Genomic DNA, 17,489 nt, shown 5'->3' on the forward strand with positions numbered 1-17,489 from the left:
GTGAAGGCTATGGGATAGTAGTGTTTATTTAGATTAGAAAATCCCCTAAGATATAGTACTCTGTTTAGTTATGTTAAAATTTACATAATTATGCTTATTTGTTTTAGAATGCTTTAAGTTTGAATTCTTGTGATGGATATGAAGTCTAGGATTGCCTTTGGCGTCACGGGGTCTTATATCCTACATCACTTGGCACTGTTACCATACTAAGAACCTCCGGTTCTCATACCATATTTCTGTCGTATTTTTCATATGTAGGTCGCAACCCACCTCGATGAGTTATTTGATTGGTGACAGAAGTGGAGGATCCGGATACCTTTTGCTTCTCTTTTTATTTATTTTGTATATGTCTCTCACTTTTGTATTTTGCTTTGCCTAGAGGCTTGTATTTGAGAGAATAAAATTTGTATAAGCTGTTTTTACTGTCAGGTTTCTGTCTGTCTGTATATATGACTAGTCAGCTTAAACTTCGCGAGCCGTGGCTAGATTCTATGATATTATACTATGATATTTTATTATACTGTATCTATTCCTTATGCTTTAAGTTAGTAGCTTCGCTAGTACGTTTTGCGCTTTTCAAATCCTATTTTTGAGCTATATTCTTCATCGGGCTTCTAGATTATACTATTCTTTCTATATATATTATATGTAAGAGCTTAGAACTGTCGTAATCTCTTATTAACCTTTGCTTTATGACGCGAGATAAAACTTAAGCTAATTAGGGTGTTACATTTAGTGGTATCAGAGCGGTTCATCCTCGTGAGCCTGAGAGATGGACCGATTGTGCTCCATTGCATATTCTGTGTGTCTTTTTCTTTGATGCTATTAGGTTATCTGTTTGATATTGCATAGCATGCTTGTTTGTGAGTGCCTATTTAGGATAATTGAAGCACTAGGCTTTTGATATTGAGACTGATCACTTTGATATCGATTGTTTAGTGTAGACAGGAACCCTACATGGCCACTCGCGGACAAGGTCGAGCACGTTCACGAGAGAGTAGGAATGAGCAACCGGCTGACAATCATGCCAAATTCATGGCGGCCATGGCAAACCTTGCGAACACTATGGAGGCTAATGCTGCTGCGACTCTGCAAGCTGTGCAGAGGTTAGGCCAACCAGCCGGAAACGGAAACAGTAACGGCGAAGGAAATGCAAATGATAATGCTGAGGGAAACGACGATAACACGGGTGGAGTCTCGATGACCTTGGCGACCTTCCTCAAGGTTCACCCGCCAACCTTCCGAGGATCAACTAATCCTACAGAAGCGGACAACTGGTTCCAGACCATGGAGCATGCTTTACAAGCGCAGCATGTTCCAAATAATCAATATATCGAGTTTGCCGCTTATCAGCTTGCGGAAGAGGCCCAGCACTGGTGGCAAGTAAATGTCGCTTGCTACAGCTCCAGAATGCCGATGTTCCGTGGGACATCTTTCAGACGACCTTTTACAAGAAATACTTTCCCGAGTCTGCAAGGGAAGCAAAGGAGATGGAACTAATGTAGCTGAAGCAAGGTTCCCTGTCTATGATAGATTACACTAGCAAGTTTGAGGAGCTTTGTAGGTCTTCTAGGGTGTGTCAGGGTGTCCCGAAAACCTATGAGAGCTGGAAGTGTATCAAATACCAAAGGGGCTTAAAGGACAACATTATGACTATTGTGGCTCCTATGGAGATTCGCACTTTTTCTGATTTGGTGAACAAGACAAGGGTGGTGGAGGAGTATGCCAAGACTGTAGTGGCGTCCAAAGACACTCACGGAGGGAATACTAGCAAGGGACATGGTGAGTATTTTCATCCGAGAGGTCAGAGTTTCAAGAGAGGAGGATATGCACCTCAAGGGCAAGGAGGCTTCAGGAAGAACCTCAGGATCAGTTTCAGCGTGGCAAAGGAAGAGGAAATCAGAGTAAGAATTCTCTAGATTAATTATTTTCTCTTTCTCTTCATTTTCTTCTTCCATTTTCTTTTTCTAAAGAGTAAAAATCCATTATTTTCGGTCTCACTCGACCACCATATCCTAAAATTGAATCCATAGTATTTTTTTCTTTTGCCACAATCTAATTTGATTTCTGAGTTGTTACAATGGATAAATACTCTCGTCGCAGCTGAAGCTCACGCTTTGATTTCTGATGATTCTGCAACCACCATACCTAACAAATCAAATCTATATGTTTCTCCTACACCTATTCAACCCCCAAAAAATATGTTATTTTTATTGATTCATTATGTATCACTATCTTTCTATGCTCGAAGAAAATTTTGTCATTATAGAACTTAGGAACAAGATAATAATTTTGTCATGCTCAAGAATAAATAATTACATTATGTCAACATTCCAAATTTAAGAAATAAAAAATTCGTCTCAAGTGCAATTATATCGATTTAGAGAGCAAGGATTATGAATTTTTTTTAAGCTACTTGGATGGAGTGTAAGCAATCAGGAGTTTTCTAAGTCGCCTCTAAGTTGGTTGGATTTAGTTTAAATTCGAAAATTACTTAGGTAGCTTTCGTTTTCAGATATTAGACTTATATATTAGGAGACTGAGACTTAGTATTGTATTTGATAGTTAGAGATTAGAACTAAAATTTCAATCCTTTTAGTATTTTCAGAAAGTAAAAAATACCTTCATTTAACTTTTCAAATTCTAAATCTACCTCTTAATCTCTATATTTATCTTAAATTAAACATAATACTGAGATATAATTCAACCCAATATATTTTATATCAAATATAATACAGAGACTTAATTTAGTTTCAGTCTCGCGGTTTCTGTCTCTCATTCTTAGTTTCTCAGTCTCCGTTTTCCTTCTAACTGCAGCCTTAAGGTGCAATCAGTCAAGTTAAAAGAATTACATTATGGAGCATATCAGAATTAAATTCAAATTTGATTCTCATTGGACACTACAAGAAAAAAAAATGTCTATGGCCACGATTTTTTTGTTACACTTTAAAAGCGTTGCCAAAAGTGATTAATGGCCACACTTTCATGAAGGTGACGAGTGAATAAAGATTTGGCCACATTTTTTTACTACGCTTTAAAAGCGTGGCAAAAAAGGTTAATGACCATGCTTTTATGAGAGTGGCAATTGATTCGAAATTCGGACTTCTTACCTTTAGTAGTTCAAATTTCAATTAAAATAGTTTAGTTTTAAAATTGATTTGTTGCTAAGATTTCTCAAAAAAAAATTTATTTGATTTCAATTTGTTTAGTAGTATTTTTAGAAGGTTAAAATTTAAAGCAAATATGACATCATCTATTAAAAGCTGATTTAAATTAATTATTATATCTATAAATATTTAAAATTTAAATAAAATATAATCTAATCTATGAAAACTAAATCTGATTTAAATTAATTAACAAATCTTAGAAATTTAATATTTAAATTAAATTTAATTTAATCTATTAAAACTAAATTAAATTAGTTAGAATTAATTTAGAAGTCATATTTTTATTTAATTTCAGATCGGGTAAAATATATTTTTCTTTCAAACTAATTTATTGATCAATTTTTGATTAATCCGATAAAACTAGCCGATTCATTCAATTCTCAGAACCATGGATAAAAGATTAGGAATATTTTGTCCCCTTTTTTTATATATATTAAAATATATATTTTTTGTCTTTAAAAATTATTAAAAATTTTAAAAATATTTTTAAATTTTATTTGTTTTAGTTTTATATATTTTAAAAAATTTTAATTTACATCAAATATATTTTTGCATAGCTAATTTTTTAAAAATTTTAACTTCAATTCAACAATAATTTTATAAGAATAATCTTTAATACAAATAAATTAGATATAGTTATCATGTATTATTATTAAATTAATTCTAAATTTTTTAAAAATTTAATTATCAAAATTATATTTAATATAAATTAAAAACTTTAAAAATAAAAAAAAATTTATAGATATTTTTAAATTTTTTTACAAATTTAAGATTAGTAATAATAATAATCTTATCACATAGCAACCTATTTAAAAGAAGACCGGAAACAAAAATGTCTAGATACATTGAACCCGACAAAGCATTTTGAATAAAAATGACGTTCTGGAATGTAGTATTAACAAGCAAACCACACCCATTTGTTTGAGGAAGTCGATGGGACGTTCGAGAAAGTTTCTAATATCAGTAATATGTAAGAATAACCTAATAATTTAAGAAAAAAAAAAATTAGCGATCACTGTACTTTGACTACTTTCTAAGGATTTCAAACATTTAAATATTTAAAACATATTCTTTCGCTATTTTAATTAATAATTGATTTTAAGACATTAGTTAATAAAATCTTAAATTAATTAAATCTTTAAAAAATATTTAAAAAAGTTTAATTAATATATATTCTGAATTAATATCAAATTTACTATTATTAGTAGACGTTTAAATTTTTTTATTTTATTAAATTTAAAATAAATATATTAAAAATTTAAAATTTATTATTTTAATAAATTTTTTATATTAATAACCTCGAAATATACTTTAACTAAATCCTAAAAAAAATAAAAAATGTGGTTGAAAGAGAAATAGATGACAATTAATTTTTAGAGTAAACAATAAATAAATACTTGACTTTTTATTTTGTAGACAAATAAATTATGGATTAATTAAAAAAATAAAAATATCTCTTATTTTTTAAAATATGAGACATTTAAGTCTTTTTGAGAGATTAATTTATTTTTATATATTTTGAACGAAAAAATTTAAATATCTTATATTTTAAAAAATTAAGAATATTTTTATATTTTTAATTATTTATATGTTTTTAAATTAAAAAATTAAAAATTTATTTGTCTTTACTTTTTTCTAATTTTTAAGGATTATTACCGTTTGTCTTTCATTAACTTCGGCAAATTGATATTTACGTGTTAAGCACGGATTGAAGTAGACACATTAGCCATATTAAATTATTAATAGACATAATGGATATGAAGGAAGTTAATGGAAAATTGTAAAAGAAAAAAAAGAAAACTAATGGGTGCACCGTTGCCGGCATCTAAAGATTTTTGAAAAGAGAGGAGTAGGGTTAGTAATTTTTGTGATTTGTAACTATCAAATAGTTATTAATGATAATTTTAATGATGTAAGATTGATGTGAAATTTCATTTAATGGTTTATTTTTTTTACTGATTATATATTAGTCAAAATTTAATAAAGTTGCTGGTTCCTAAATTTTTTTTCTCGAAATGTTTAATAACAAAAAAAATCAATAAAAAATAATCATAATTTATCTTATTTAGTATTTATTTATTGTCCTATTATACTTATTTGAAAATAACATACGCAGAAATGCTTGATATATGGAACGACACGTTATTATTATTTTTTTTATCAAAGCTAGAAAGATTCAAATCTACAATTTTTTAAGTGAATATAGAAATATTATGTAATTTGAGTTATAATTTATTGGCACGTTATTACCTCTTTAAAAGCATATCAGATTATCAGACAAAGTCATAAAGAAAAAGATTATCAGACAAATCATTAAGAGCTGAAAACCGAATATTGAGATATGGTAATCCGATAATGAAAATTGAAACATATATAACAACTGATTTATCAAGAAATCAATAAATAGATAAGATTTTTAAACAAAAAAAAAATTCAAGACACTCAATACACGCGTTACTATATTGTTTAAATTAGAGCAGGTAATTTGTTTTGTTGTTCCCACCAACCCCTTTGCTTTGAGAAACAGATTCCCATCCATGGGTGGCAACCTTTTCCTATTTAAATGATTGAAGCATCCTAGAGCAACATATTGCATTCCATTTCGAAAAGTAATTGATCAAGTGAGTGAGAATACACATGGCTGGTGAGAAGAGCAAGATTCTGATCATCGGAGGCACCGGTTACATCGGTAAGCATGTAGTGGAAGCAAGCGCAAAAGGTGGCCACCCCACTTTTGCTTTGGTTAGGGAATCCACAATCTCCGACCCCTCCAAAGCACAAATCATCGACCATTTCAAGTCTTTGGGAGTTCATATAGTTCCTGTATGAATTTATTCACTTTTTTCCCGTAATATGTTTATAGATATGATTATGAATTTGAAGTAATGAAACTAATTAAAATGGGGCGGATGCAGGGTGATCTATATGATCATGAGAAGCTGGTGAAAGCTATCAAGGAGGTTGACGTGGTGATATCCACGGTGGGTCACGGGCAGATAGCCGATCAGGTCAAGATAATCGCTGCTGTTAAGGAAGCTGGTAACATCAAGGTTCGTGGCATAAACTTTGACTTGTTGAATTTGAATGGAATAAGTGATGTCCATGAATAATTAACTTAATTGGTTTGATATTTATTTGTTGGCAGAGATTTTTCCCTTCAGAATTTGGCAACGATGTGGACCGTGTGCATGCTGTGGAGCCAGCAAAATCTGCATTTGAAGTAAAAGCACAAATTCGGAGGAAGATTGAAGCGGAAGGCATACCTTTCACCTATGTCGTCTCCAACTGCTTTGCTGGCTATTTCTTGCCCACACTCGTGCAGCCTGGTGCCTTCGCACCTCCTCCTCCCAGAGACAAAGTCATTATCTTGGGCGATGGAAATCCCAAAGGTATATATTATTAAGGGAGATGCTCCAAAAAAATCCATAAAATGTCTTTTTTGTAAATATATTTACGTATCGAATTATTATTGAACGTATTAATGAATCGATTAATTTTAAATTTTTTAAGTAATTAGAATAAAATCGATTTTTTTATAACAATAATAATAAACTTAATTATTATCAGATCTGTCGAATCCACCAATTCACATGACTTGGACTAAACCATAATTTTTTTTAGTTTTTTCACTTCCACAAACGCTCTCCTTTTGCAATCCTAAACTCTCAAACTCCTCCCACTACCTCACTATGCTGAACTTCGAGCTCTCATCCCTGTAACTGCTGTCGTACCCAAACTCTCACCCTCTCTCAACTCTAGTGTCTCTCAGCCAATTTAATAAAGATTTTCAATCATAATATAACAGGTGTACACGTCTTAAAAAAAAAAAGGACATCTTTTATGTCTTTATTAAAGTGATCCCCATTTTTCTATATTCGTGTTTTTATTCCCAATACTAACAATCTTTGTGTCTTTGTGTTCATTTCATCACGCATTTATTTTATCTCTTCGACACATGTAGCAATTTTTACCAGCGAGGCAGACATTGGAACTTACACCATTAGAGCGGTGGATGACCCAAGAACACTGAACAAGGTTCTCTACATCAGACCCCCTAAGAACACTCACTCGTTGAATGAACTTGTTGCCTTGTGGGAGAAAAAGATTGGCAAGACCCTCGAAAAGACTTATGTCCCGGAAGAAAAACTTCTAAAGGATATTCAAGGTCTGTCCACACCCTAAATTAATTTCAATTAGTATAAACTATAAACTAGTGCTAGTATCACAATCAAATAAATTAATATGCTGTTTTGTTTTGTTACAGAGGCACCTATTCCAGTCAATGTGATATTATCAATCAACCATTCGGTGTTTGTGAAGGGTGACCAGACCAACTTTGAGATTGAGCCTTCTTTTGGGGTTGAGGCCTCCGAGTTGTACCCAGATGTCAAGTACACCACCGTGGAAGAGTACCTAGACCAGTTCGTTTGACAGCTAAAAGACAAAAAAGAATGATGCTCATTATACAAAATAATTCAGATTTTTCTTTGGAGTTTGATGCAATCTGCTATCCTTGTTACTACTTGTTTGCTATGTAAGACTCTTGTGTTATGGTGCACCAAATCAAAAGAGAAAAAGAAAATAAGGAAAAAAAAGAAAGAGCTAGTGTGAAAATGGCGTTCAATGTGTTTGATCATTTCATGGTGCAGAATATGTTTAACTGATGAGTTACATTAATATTCACTTATTGATGTCATTTTTCTCTTTATCTCCCTCTAGTCTTCTTGTGTTGGTTTATTTTTTAAGGCCAATTCTATAGTGTTTATGAGTTGGTGTCTAAATTTTATCTAACTTATTTTTTGTAGTAAATTTTAATTTTTTAAAAATTATTTATTTTTATATTTTTTAAATTAAATATTATTTTTAAACATTTTTTAATAAATAGACATCATTTTTTAAACACCATAACACCGCTACCAAAAAATTATTTATTTTTTTATATTAATGCTAAGTAATTAACGTTCTTTTAACTAACATTTTGGCCAATTTTTTAAATTTTTTTTATCTTAAATTCTAAATTTTAAGTCACACCCTTAAATTTTAAATTATAAACCTAATTCTAAATTTGACTAATTTTAACTCCGCCTATGTTACACTTGCGGTACATAGCCGGTCCCAAACCCGGATAAAGGAGGAGGGTTGTGTTAGGTCTTCGGCAATCAACGTAAAAATATAGTCGAACCCCCATGACATTAGCTATGTTTTTTAGTAGTTTTTTATTTTTATTTATTTTTTAATGCTCAAGGTCCTAAGGACTCAACTAGTTCAATGCAGACCTTTCTGTTTGCCGCACTTAATGACATTAGCTAAACAAGAATATTGCTTCCATGAGTATTCATCCAAATTTCCAATTAGAAATGGCAAAATGGTTACTTAACCTTTATCTACGAAAGAATGATAATAATTACTTGAAAATTGAGAACAATTAATAGTTAAACTTCGGAATAGCATTGGCCGCTCCTAGAGCTAGAGTGCATGAAGAAAATAATTGGAAGTGGAGGTCCACAAAAACAGAGAAAACAAAGATCCAAAATAAATGACACATACCAATAAATTGAAAATTCTACTAATAAAAGAAAAAAGAACAATACTAGCTTAGCAGGAGAATCTCCACCCTCGAGAGCCAGCCTTAACAACCAGATGCGGTTGGTAGAGAGCATCAATAATCAATAACCTTAATTGTACCTTTCGATGAATCTGTGTCCATCTCAGTACGCTACTTGTTTCTAAGTTCTAACTCTTTAACAATAAGTCATAACAGAGTGGTTAAGTAGTTAAAAGTACCATATACCCTGTACTTTTTATTACAAGTAATAACATTTTGACTATGAGGTCACATATTTTAGTTGGTGAATCTTATGGTGCTTAAAAGTTGGTGCTACTTACTAAAAAGGGTTAAAAATTAATATTTAATTTAAAAAATATAAAAATCAAAAATAAAAATTTATTATAAAAGATAAAACTAGACAAAATTTAGACACCAATTCATAGATACTATAGAATTGGCCATTTTAGTTACTCGTTTGCCTTTCTTGCTAATCAGAGGGAACAGTAGAGGAACACGTCGGAGAAGTTGGACAAATTAAATTTCCAATCATACATATGCCTCTCAGAATAAATTAATCTACAAGCATCAATGGAATTGAGAACATGACCGAACTCTATTATCAAAACTACTACAAGGCACACTTAATGTGCTTTACACCTTTTGAAGGAAAGTAAATGGTATAATGACTCTTGTCATGATATATCGTGTCCAATATTTCATGAATCATAACCGGATGCTTCATTAGTAAGTCAAAGCCTTACCAATGGGAAGGGAAGCTTAACTATTAGTTTATTACACCTACACCATAGTTTAACAAACAGATTAATAATTATTACTATCTAGACATTGGCAATTGCCAATAGCATGATAATTTGTGATTCCTTTTCGGAAGGTGGAGTAAGAATCAATTCTGCTGGCCAATCATGCCATGATGTGCAATGATGGCATATGAAGTACAAGTGCATAACAAATTAAAGCCAAAGAAACTTGTTAATCTATTTTATTTTAGCATAATTAGATAGCAATAATAGTTGGCGACAGAATTTAATTAAACTCTTTTCAAATCAAAGGAAAAGGAAAGAATTTCAACAGCATTTCTTGTTTGATTCTTTCAATTATTCCAACAATAGAAGAACTACATTTGGTAAACAACTCACTCCAGCCACCAAATTTATATCAAATCATATATATGTACAAATAAATGAAGTAATCTTGTTTTCTCAAAGTAATATAAATATATGATAGCAAGTACTTGATGTTTATATGCTATCTTTTGTATTGACTTGGATGTGTGTACTGTTGGAGGAGAGAGTAAGGCCATCATTGGTGTTGTTACTTGTATGATTATGATGTGAATGATCCATAACTGGTGCCGGCGCTGGTGCCGGTGATGAGGCCAGTTCCCCTTCAGCTACATCCGACTTGGTTGGCAATGGTGCTGTTGTTATCATGTAATTGTGTGTGTAACCAATCATTCTTCTCGCCTTCATTCCCTCTGTAACTGTCACACTCCCTGCAAAGTTGCCTACATAAATTTAAACAACATTCATTAATTATAGGAATGAGGAGTAAGCAAACACAATATAGTAAAAAAGAAATCATGTTTATATGTTGATATGCATACCATTTACATCGAGGTCAGCCTTTGAATTTTCTGACAAGAGTATAAGAGTGGGTGTGATGATTGTAAGCAACGCCCAGAAGAAGAATATTGGAACGAGAGTTTTTTCACTCATTTGTGACGCCTACACCAATTTCATGAACCTCTAATATGTAATATATATCTTCTTATTAACTAACTATTATTATGTGTCAGGGAAGAGAAGAGAAGAGGAAAAGAAAGAAAGAAAAGAAGACAATGTTTTTTGGTTCAAAACATAGCTGGCCATGTTTAAAACATAACTGCTATAGAAAAATTTAATAACTAATTTGATATTGGATATATTATTTTCAATATGCATTATAAATTAACCAGTCTTAGAGTCAAGGATTAACAACTAAACTTGTGATTTGTTTTCTCGGTTGTTGGATGGTTGTTATAGCAATTGATATGGTTGGCTGTTTATTCCAAGTCAGAATCTCTCGTGGCTTCCTACCATTGGCGCTCATTCTAGTATTATTTTCTTTTTTTAATAAACCCGTGCCCCTCTCTTATTGATGTTTACCCCCCAACTAGTACATTATAATGCAACCTTTTTATAATAATAACAATAACAAAAACACTATTGGCACGTACACTATAGGTTGACATAATAACAGTCTGCTAAGTTGTTTTTTCTAATCATACAGATATTTTCTTTCCATTTTTTGGTCAAACACCATCCACTAGCTTAAGATAACACCTCGATACTTCACTTTTCTATATAGAATTTTATATATTTGCATTTCTACTCCCTTGGAGGAATTTCTGACGTGTTCCCATACTAGTAAGTGGATACTCAAGTGCAGTCAACTTTACGTGAAGTTGATATTTGAGAACAGCTAAATGATTTGACTGATTTGACTAAATTTTCATCTAACAGCTCCCAGCTATCAACTTCATGTAAAATCGACTGCACCTGAGTTTTCACCTACTAGTAATTAAGGCAAGTGAGCACCCTATGGAATAATTCACATGATTCGAAACTAAGTTGAAGTTGCCGGCATTCTAATTTCTGAGAAAGAAAATAACATTAGGGGTTAAAACAGTTGCACTAAAAACCAAAAGCAGATATCTTAAGATGCTTGCTTGCTTGCTGACAGTTTTTACGATTAAAAGAAACATAATTTCTTTCCAAATGTCTCTGTCTTATTTGCTTAATAATGAAGACATGTACAATCCATACTTATATCCATCTAGAGTCACGAACGTTGGAACTCCCATTTCAATCAAGAGTGAAGAACGCTATAGAAGGTTCCTTCGAAGTCTCAAACAATGAAAGAGATCAGACAAAGCCAGAAATAAAAGGCTAAAGTAACAGCCTAATAATAATTGTAAGAATTACAAAGTCAATCAAGGAAGATACCAGCTGTATCAGCTAGTTTTGCGCCTCAACTACAAACAAATAACTATAAGCTATACTAACAATTTAAATCATCGTCGGAAGCCAAGTGAAATTATGGCTTGCAGGAAATTCCACTCTTTTTTCTGGTGTTGTTGTACCTCTATGAACAAATAAAGAGATATCAGTATATCACTCTGGACATTGTAATGAAACAAATGAGTGACAATGGTAGGGGAAGGGTAACCTTCTTATGAAGGTTGAATGGAACATATTTGTATTTGATCATGTGCATGATTTGGCGCTTCATTGTGAGAATGAAGAGAACAATCCAATAGCAGAGGAGTATGGGCCAGAAAACAGGGACATCAAGCACAGATATGAATGTCATCAGGAAGGCATAACACACTGCCTTTGTGATTGAAAACCTGTGTGCATGCATGTAATTGCAAAATTATTTGAACGCATATCAAAGCATAATGAAAGAACTAGTGGAGGGAAATAATACCAGAACTTAAAACTCGGGTAGGCGACGAACGAAAGGCTTGAACTCATCATGATGATGATGATGATGGTGATGATGATGAGGATCGTCGTTGGGTTCCAAAACATCTATCTGGGGATCAAGTTGGGGAGAAAGGAAACCGATGAGGAGGTTGAGAATGTAGGTGCTGAGGCCGTATGAGATGATGTAGAAGCCTCGAACATAGTAGACCCTGAGGACGTAGATCCCAGCAGCAAAGAGTGTCGCTATCCATCTTTGCCCCGCGTGTGGGGCCCACTGATCCAAGTAATACTGTAACTTCTTCCGTGACTCCTTCCGAAACTTGCTTATACGTCTCCCCGCCACCCTCCGCGACGGCGACGGCAACGACGACGACGCATCCTCCTCCCCGTCTTCTTCCATTCGATTTTTAGTTGCATTCGCATCCCATCTTCCTCTTCCTTGAATTTTCTCTTCCTAGCTTAACAGGCCAGCCCAGTTCATTTGGGCCGGCCCATTTCAAATTAGGTTTAGGAATTAGGGCGCGGAAAAAAGGCGGCAAGGTCGTAGGAAGCGAGCCAGCAATGGGAGCCGAACAACCGTTCCCGGAAGCAGAAGCAGAGGCTTCCATGGTGGTGGGTCTCCAACCCTCAGCCATGGTCGACACCATCGCCCTCGTTGACTCCTCCTTCCTCGATGGAATTCCCGGCGAACGCGGTGGCTCCATTCCCGTCTGTCTCTCTCTTCCAATCTACTTACTACTCTTGTTTATAATAATGAAGAATTCTGCTGCTATTGCTCTTGTTCCGTACAGGTTGGCATTGAAGAGCTTGATTATATACGGAGAGAGCTGAAAGAGGATCACGGTGAGAAGACCATCGCTGGAGGCAGTGTTGCCAACACCATCCGCGGCCTGCGCACTTCCTTCGGAATTACCACTGCAATTATTGCTGCCTACGGGGATGACCACCAGGGGAACCTCTTTCTCAACAACATGAGCTTCAATGGAGTCAACCTCTCCTGCCTCCGCAAGAAGAAAGGCCACACTGCTCAATGCGTCTGCTTGGTTGATCACTCAGGCAACCGTACTATGCGTCCCTCTCTCTCCAATGCTGTCAAAGTTCAGGCACACGAACTCGTTCGAGAGGACTTCAAGGGTTCCAAGGTTTGCTTCATCAAATTCATTCTTCATGAAAGTGAATGTGCATTTGCTTGCATAATAAATCCTTGCTTCTGTCTAACTAGGTCTACCACTACTAGTTACAGTAGATATTATCATCTAAGGGTTCCCCGTGAACTTAGTTGCTGCTATATTACATTTCAGTGGCTGGTTTTGAGGTATGCAATTCTCAATTTGGAAGTTATTCAAGCAGCAATCTCTTTGGCCAAACAGGAAGGTCTTCTTGTTTCTTTGGATTTGGCCAGTTTTGAGGTACTAACCACCACAATTTGTTTTTCTTCTTCTTTTATTATTCTCTTCCATGAAAAAATTAATGAAGCTAACTGTTTTCTAATACATCTTTTCTTTGACAAGATGGTGAGGAAATTTAAGCCACCACTTATGAAGTTATTGGAGTCTGGCAATATAGACCTCTGTTTTGCCAATGAGGATGAAGCAACGGAACTTCTAAGGTGAGGTGACTGTCATTTGGATTTGGATTGTACCCTGCGGCATATAGGAGGTTCCTGAACCCTAAATGAATAAATAAACCATTTTCCATGCTATTAATTGTCATAATTTTCATATGTATTCTCCAGTCCTTTTCCACTCTTTTGATACATTACGTCCATTTAGGGATGAGCATAATGCCGATCCAGTTGCTGCTGTAGAATTTCTAGCTAAGTATTGCAAATGGGCTGTGGTAACTTTGGGCCATAATGGATGCATTGCTAAACATGGCAAGGAGGTACGTAAATCACCTCATTGTAATTTTTTCTGCTGGCTTCTTTCCCGATCTCGTTCTCTTTTGCTTTGTTTGGAAAATGTGTAGTTGACTCTGCTATGAACTGTTTGTTGTTGTGCGTTGATCACTTGGAGAGCATGACTAACTATACAATCATGGTAGTTTGGTTCACACTGCAGGAATTTGTTCTCAAGCCATTGCCTCCCAATATAGTGCATATCAGGATCTGATTCATGAAGCTTTCCGGCTGGGATTTTATTTTATTTAGTTTCTTGCATTAGATTTTATAGGTTTAAAATTTGCATTTTGCCTGCCAAAACAATTGAGATATATCAAAATCTTTAGAGGTAATAAGGGTGGGAGGTAGAAGGGTGTGCCGTGCCCAAAGGCATTCTTCATTCTCTTATATCGTCCTCATCAGCAAAATTCACCATGTATAATAGGAGCATGGGACTAGTTATTTGCAAAAAAATGTTTTAATTGTGTTATGATGAATGCATATTAGGCACATCACTATGATCTAAACTGGAAAACCATTAAGATAAAGTTCAGGTTTTCTTGGTAGTTTTACATTTGTGGCACTCGATCATAATGTCAACTAGTTTAAAGCTCATGTGATTAATGATCTAATATCTATCTGCTATCATGAACTATGCTTCTCTTTCCATGTTAGATGGTACGTGTCCCGGCCATAGGAGAAGCAAAAGCAATAGATGCTACTGGAGCAGGGGACCTTTTTGCTAGTGGATTTTTGTATGGAATGGTGAAGGGTTTGTCCCTTGAAGAATGTTGCAAAATAGGTGCATGTAGTGGCGGATCTGTTACCCGCTCTCTTGGTGGTGAGGTGACATTAGAGAATCGGCAATGGCTGTACAAGCAGATGAAGATAAGAGATCTTCACATGCCTGATGGCATATGCGAATGAACAGCGGCAGTGAAGTGGAATAAACTTCAGGCGCCCGTTCCTTCTTGCATATTTTTTTTTTTCACTTTTCTCCCTCAAAATTTTGTTCTTATTCAGTTGGCAAATGCATGGCCTTATACGGCAACTTTACTATATATAGCTCGAATTTATGCCTGGCTTGATAATCTAGCTGGGTTAGCAGGTAATGTTAACGGAAACAAAATTTGATGACACTATGAACTGTCATTCTAGCTTTATATGATTCTCTCTACTTTTTTTTTTTCTTGTAAGAGAGACTTTTTTTTCTCTCACTTATCATTTACTTTTAATAACCAAAATTAAAAAAATATTTAAAAAAGGAAAAGTCTAGGGGACTAGCAATTTTATTGAATTTTGGCCAGCATGTAACCAGCAGAGAAAGGTGAGCCATTGGATGAAATTTCACACCAATCTCACACCATCAAATTATCATTTATAGTTAGTTGATGGCTAACAATCACAAAAATTGTTGACCCTCTAGCATTGCTCTTTAAAAAATATACAAAAAGATAGTGTGTATAACATTATTATTATTATTATTATTATTATTTTATTATTAGAATTTTGCTAACATATGTTTTAAGAACGTATTTTAAAAATATTATAAAAAATATTTTACTAAAAATTATCAAAGATTTTCTTATATTTTTAATATATTGTTGATATAAAAAATTTTAGAATATTTTATTATTAGATTCTTAAAATATACTTTTAAAGGCATAAGTTAGCCAAATTATTCTTATTATTATTTAACAATGTGTTAGTACTTAGTATTAGGAGTGATAAACGGGTTGAAATCTGTCGGATTGGTTTCTGTAACCTACCAAAAAAGGTAGGCTGAGCTAGAAATTTGAGACCGTCAAACTTAAAAAACTCGCCTAACTTGTACCGCCTAATTTATGGATTTTGGCGGGCTTTGGTGGAGCGGGCTTTCCCGTCGGCCAGACATTTTTTTTTGTCAGGGTCATTGTTTAACAAATTTTTATGATGTTAATGATCTACAAGAGGATGAAGATGATAACTGAAGATGTTCTAAGTTATATTTTGAATTATGTTTTATGTTTGATTGATTATAAACTTGAAGATGTTTAATTATATGTTTTGGACAATGTTATTGTTATTATTTTATTTCAAAAACTTGGTTTATAATTATGTTTATTACATATTTATAATTATAAAGACTTTAATGTTTATGAATTTAGAAATTATAATTTTTTATGTCTTTAGAAATTTTAAATTTAGATTGAACTACCAACTCAGCCCTTGTTCATTTCGCAGAATGACAAAGCAACCCCTGACGAATAAAGCAATCCACTTCGGTTCATATCCCATACTTTCATGACACAAGGCGGTCCCTATGGGTGAATTTCCGGTAACTACGAACGAAAAATATTGAGCTGTCACGGTGAGCGTGTGTTCGCTTGTTGATTTGGATGAATGCTGCAGACGTGGACACCTTAAATGGTTAGGGAGTTAATTATCCCCATCTACCTCAAATGGTCAGGGGGTTGATTGTCCCTATCCACGTCAACCAAAACGACCTCCCTCTTCCATCTTCGCTCAACTACTACGCCGGAATGGAGGAACCGCCACCGCCGCCCACCTCCGCCATCCCCAACCAACCTCCGCCATCTTCAGCCATAGTTGCCACCATGTTGAAGTCTGTATAAGACCAATACACAACCGCAGCAGCATTGAACACTCCCTTCATCCCCATAGGGAAGAATGGCGTTAGGTTTGAGGCTTTATCGTGAACAAATCCAACTATGATGATGAATACAATAACAAGCGTAGTGGCAATGGAGCTGAGCCAATTCAGGATTGAGGTATTCTTAGTGCTGCTCATTGCAACACCGTTGGCGATAAAAAAATGTCAACAGCAATTGGATCCAGCATGTTGAACCCTTTTTGGAAGAAATTCGGATCGTTCTTGATCATACTGGCAAAATAAGAGGACCACAAACGGCCGAGGCCTGTAGCGCCTACAACAGCCTCGAGTAGGATGTTTCCGATGGCAAGAAAGGCAATGAAGTTACCAAGCTTGATGCGAAAGAAGGAGAAAGAGCCGCCGACGATGGGGACGTCGACTGCGAACTCAGTGTAGCAGAGGGCGGAGAGTAGGGTGGAGAAGCCAGAGATGGCGTAGGTGAGAACGATGGCAGGAACGACGTCAGTGCGGACCTCCTGGCCGATGATTATGAAGATTCTAGAGCCGAAAGCGAGCCAGGTGAGGTCCCAAGCGGTGAGGCAGCGACGTATGGGATTCTTGCTAGCGTGAGGGACGACGTTGAGCTCGTTGTTGTCAGAGGAGCGGCTGAGGAGGAGATCCCTTAGACGGAAGCACGCGGAGGCAAGGGAGGCCCGGTAGGTGGTGAAGCTCTGGAATGATGGCTCCAGAAAGAAGTCTTGCTTACTCCCCCGCCAGTAGCTCTAGGTACGGGTGTTGGGGTTGGCGATGGTGG

At 34.8% G+C, this 17,489-nt stretch overlaps 2 protein-coding genes, 1 long non-coding RNA gene and 1 pseudogene across 3 annotated transcripts; 2 read left to right on the forward strand and 2 right to left on the reverse strand.

Annotated features, from left to right (window-relative positions):
- Positions 1–5,452: 5,452 nt before the first annotated feature.
- On the forward strand, positions 5,453–7,875 carry LOC112705553 (phenylcoumaran benzylic ether reductase Betv6). Its single transcript, XM_025756395.3, has 5 exons — positions 5,453–5,990; positions 6,083–6,217; positions 6,313–6,556; positions 7,129–7,332; positions 7,432–7,875. Exons 1-5 carry the CDS (start codon positions 5,805–5,807, stop codon positions 7,596–7,598), a joined length of 936 nt encoding a protein of 311 aa, XP_025612180.1. The 5' UTR covers positions 5,453–5,804; the 3' UTR covers positions 7,599–7,875.
- A 1,737-nt stretch (positions 7,876–9,612) lies between these two features.
- Positions 9,613–10,624, reverse strand: LOC112705555 (uncharacterized). Its single transcript, XR_011864398.1, has 2 exons — positions 10,340–10,624; positions 9,613–10,240 (listed from the first exon to the last, which is right to left on the reverse strand). It is a non-coding gene; the product is annotated as an uncharacterized lncRNA (long non-coding RNA).
- A 1,018-nt stretch (positions 10,625–11,642) lies between these two features.
- Positions 11,643–12,603, reverse strand: LOC112705554 (protein RER1A-like; annotated as a pseudogene).
- On the forward strand, positions 12,485–15,245 carry LOC112705552 (uncharacterized). Its single transcript, XM_025756394.3, has 6 exons — positions 12,485–12,911; positions 12,995–13,345; positions 13,505–13,612; positions 13,715–13,812; positions 13,976–14,087; positions 14,758–15,245. The coding sequence occupies exons 1-6, from the start codon at positions 12,765–12,767 to the stop codon at positions 15,007–15,009; spliced, it is 1,068 nt and encodes a 355-aa protein (XP_025612179.1). The 5' UTR covers positions 12,485–12,764; the 3' UTR covers positions 15,010–15,245.
- Positions 15,246–17,489: the final 2,244 nt, after the last annotated feature.

Source organism: Arachis hypogaea, chromosome 8 (genome assembly GCF_003086295.3).
Source record: "Arachis hypogaea cultivar Tifrunner chromosome 8, arahy.Tifrunner.gnm2.J5K5, whole genome shotgun sequence".
Taxonomy (NCBI): Eukaryota; Viridiplantae; Streptophyta; class Magnoliopsida; order Fabales; family Fabaceae; genus Arachis; species Arachis hypogaea.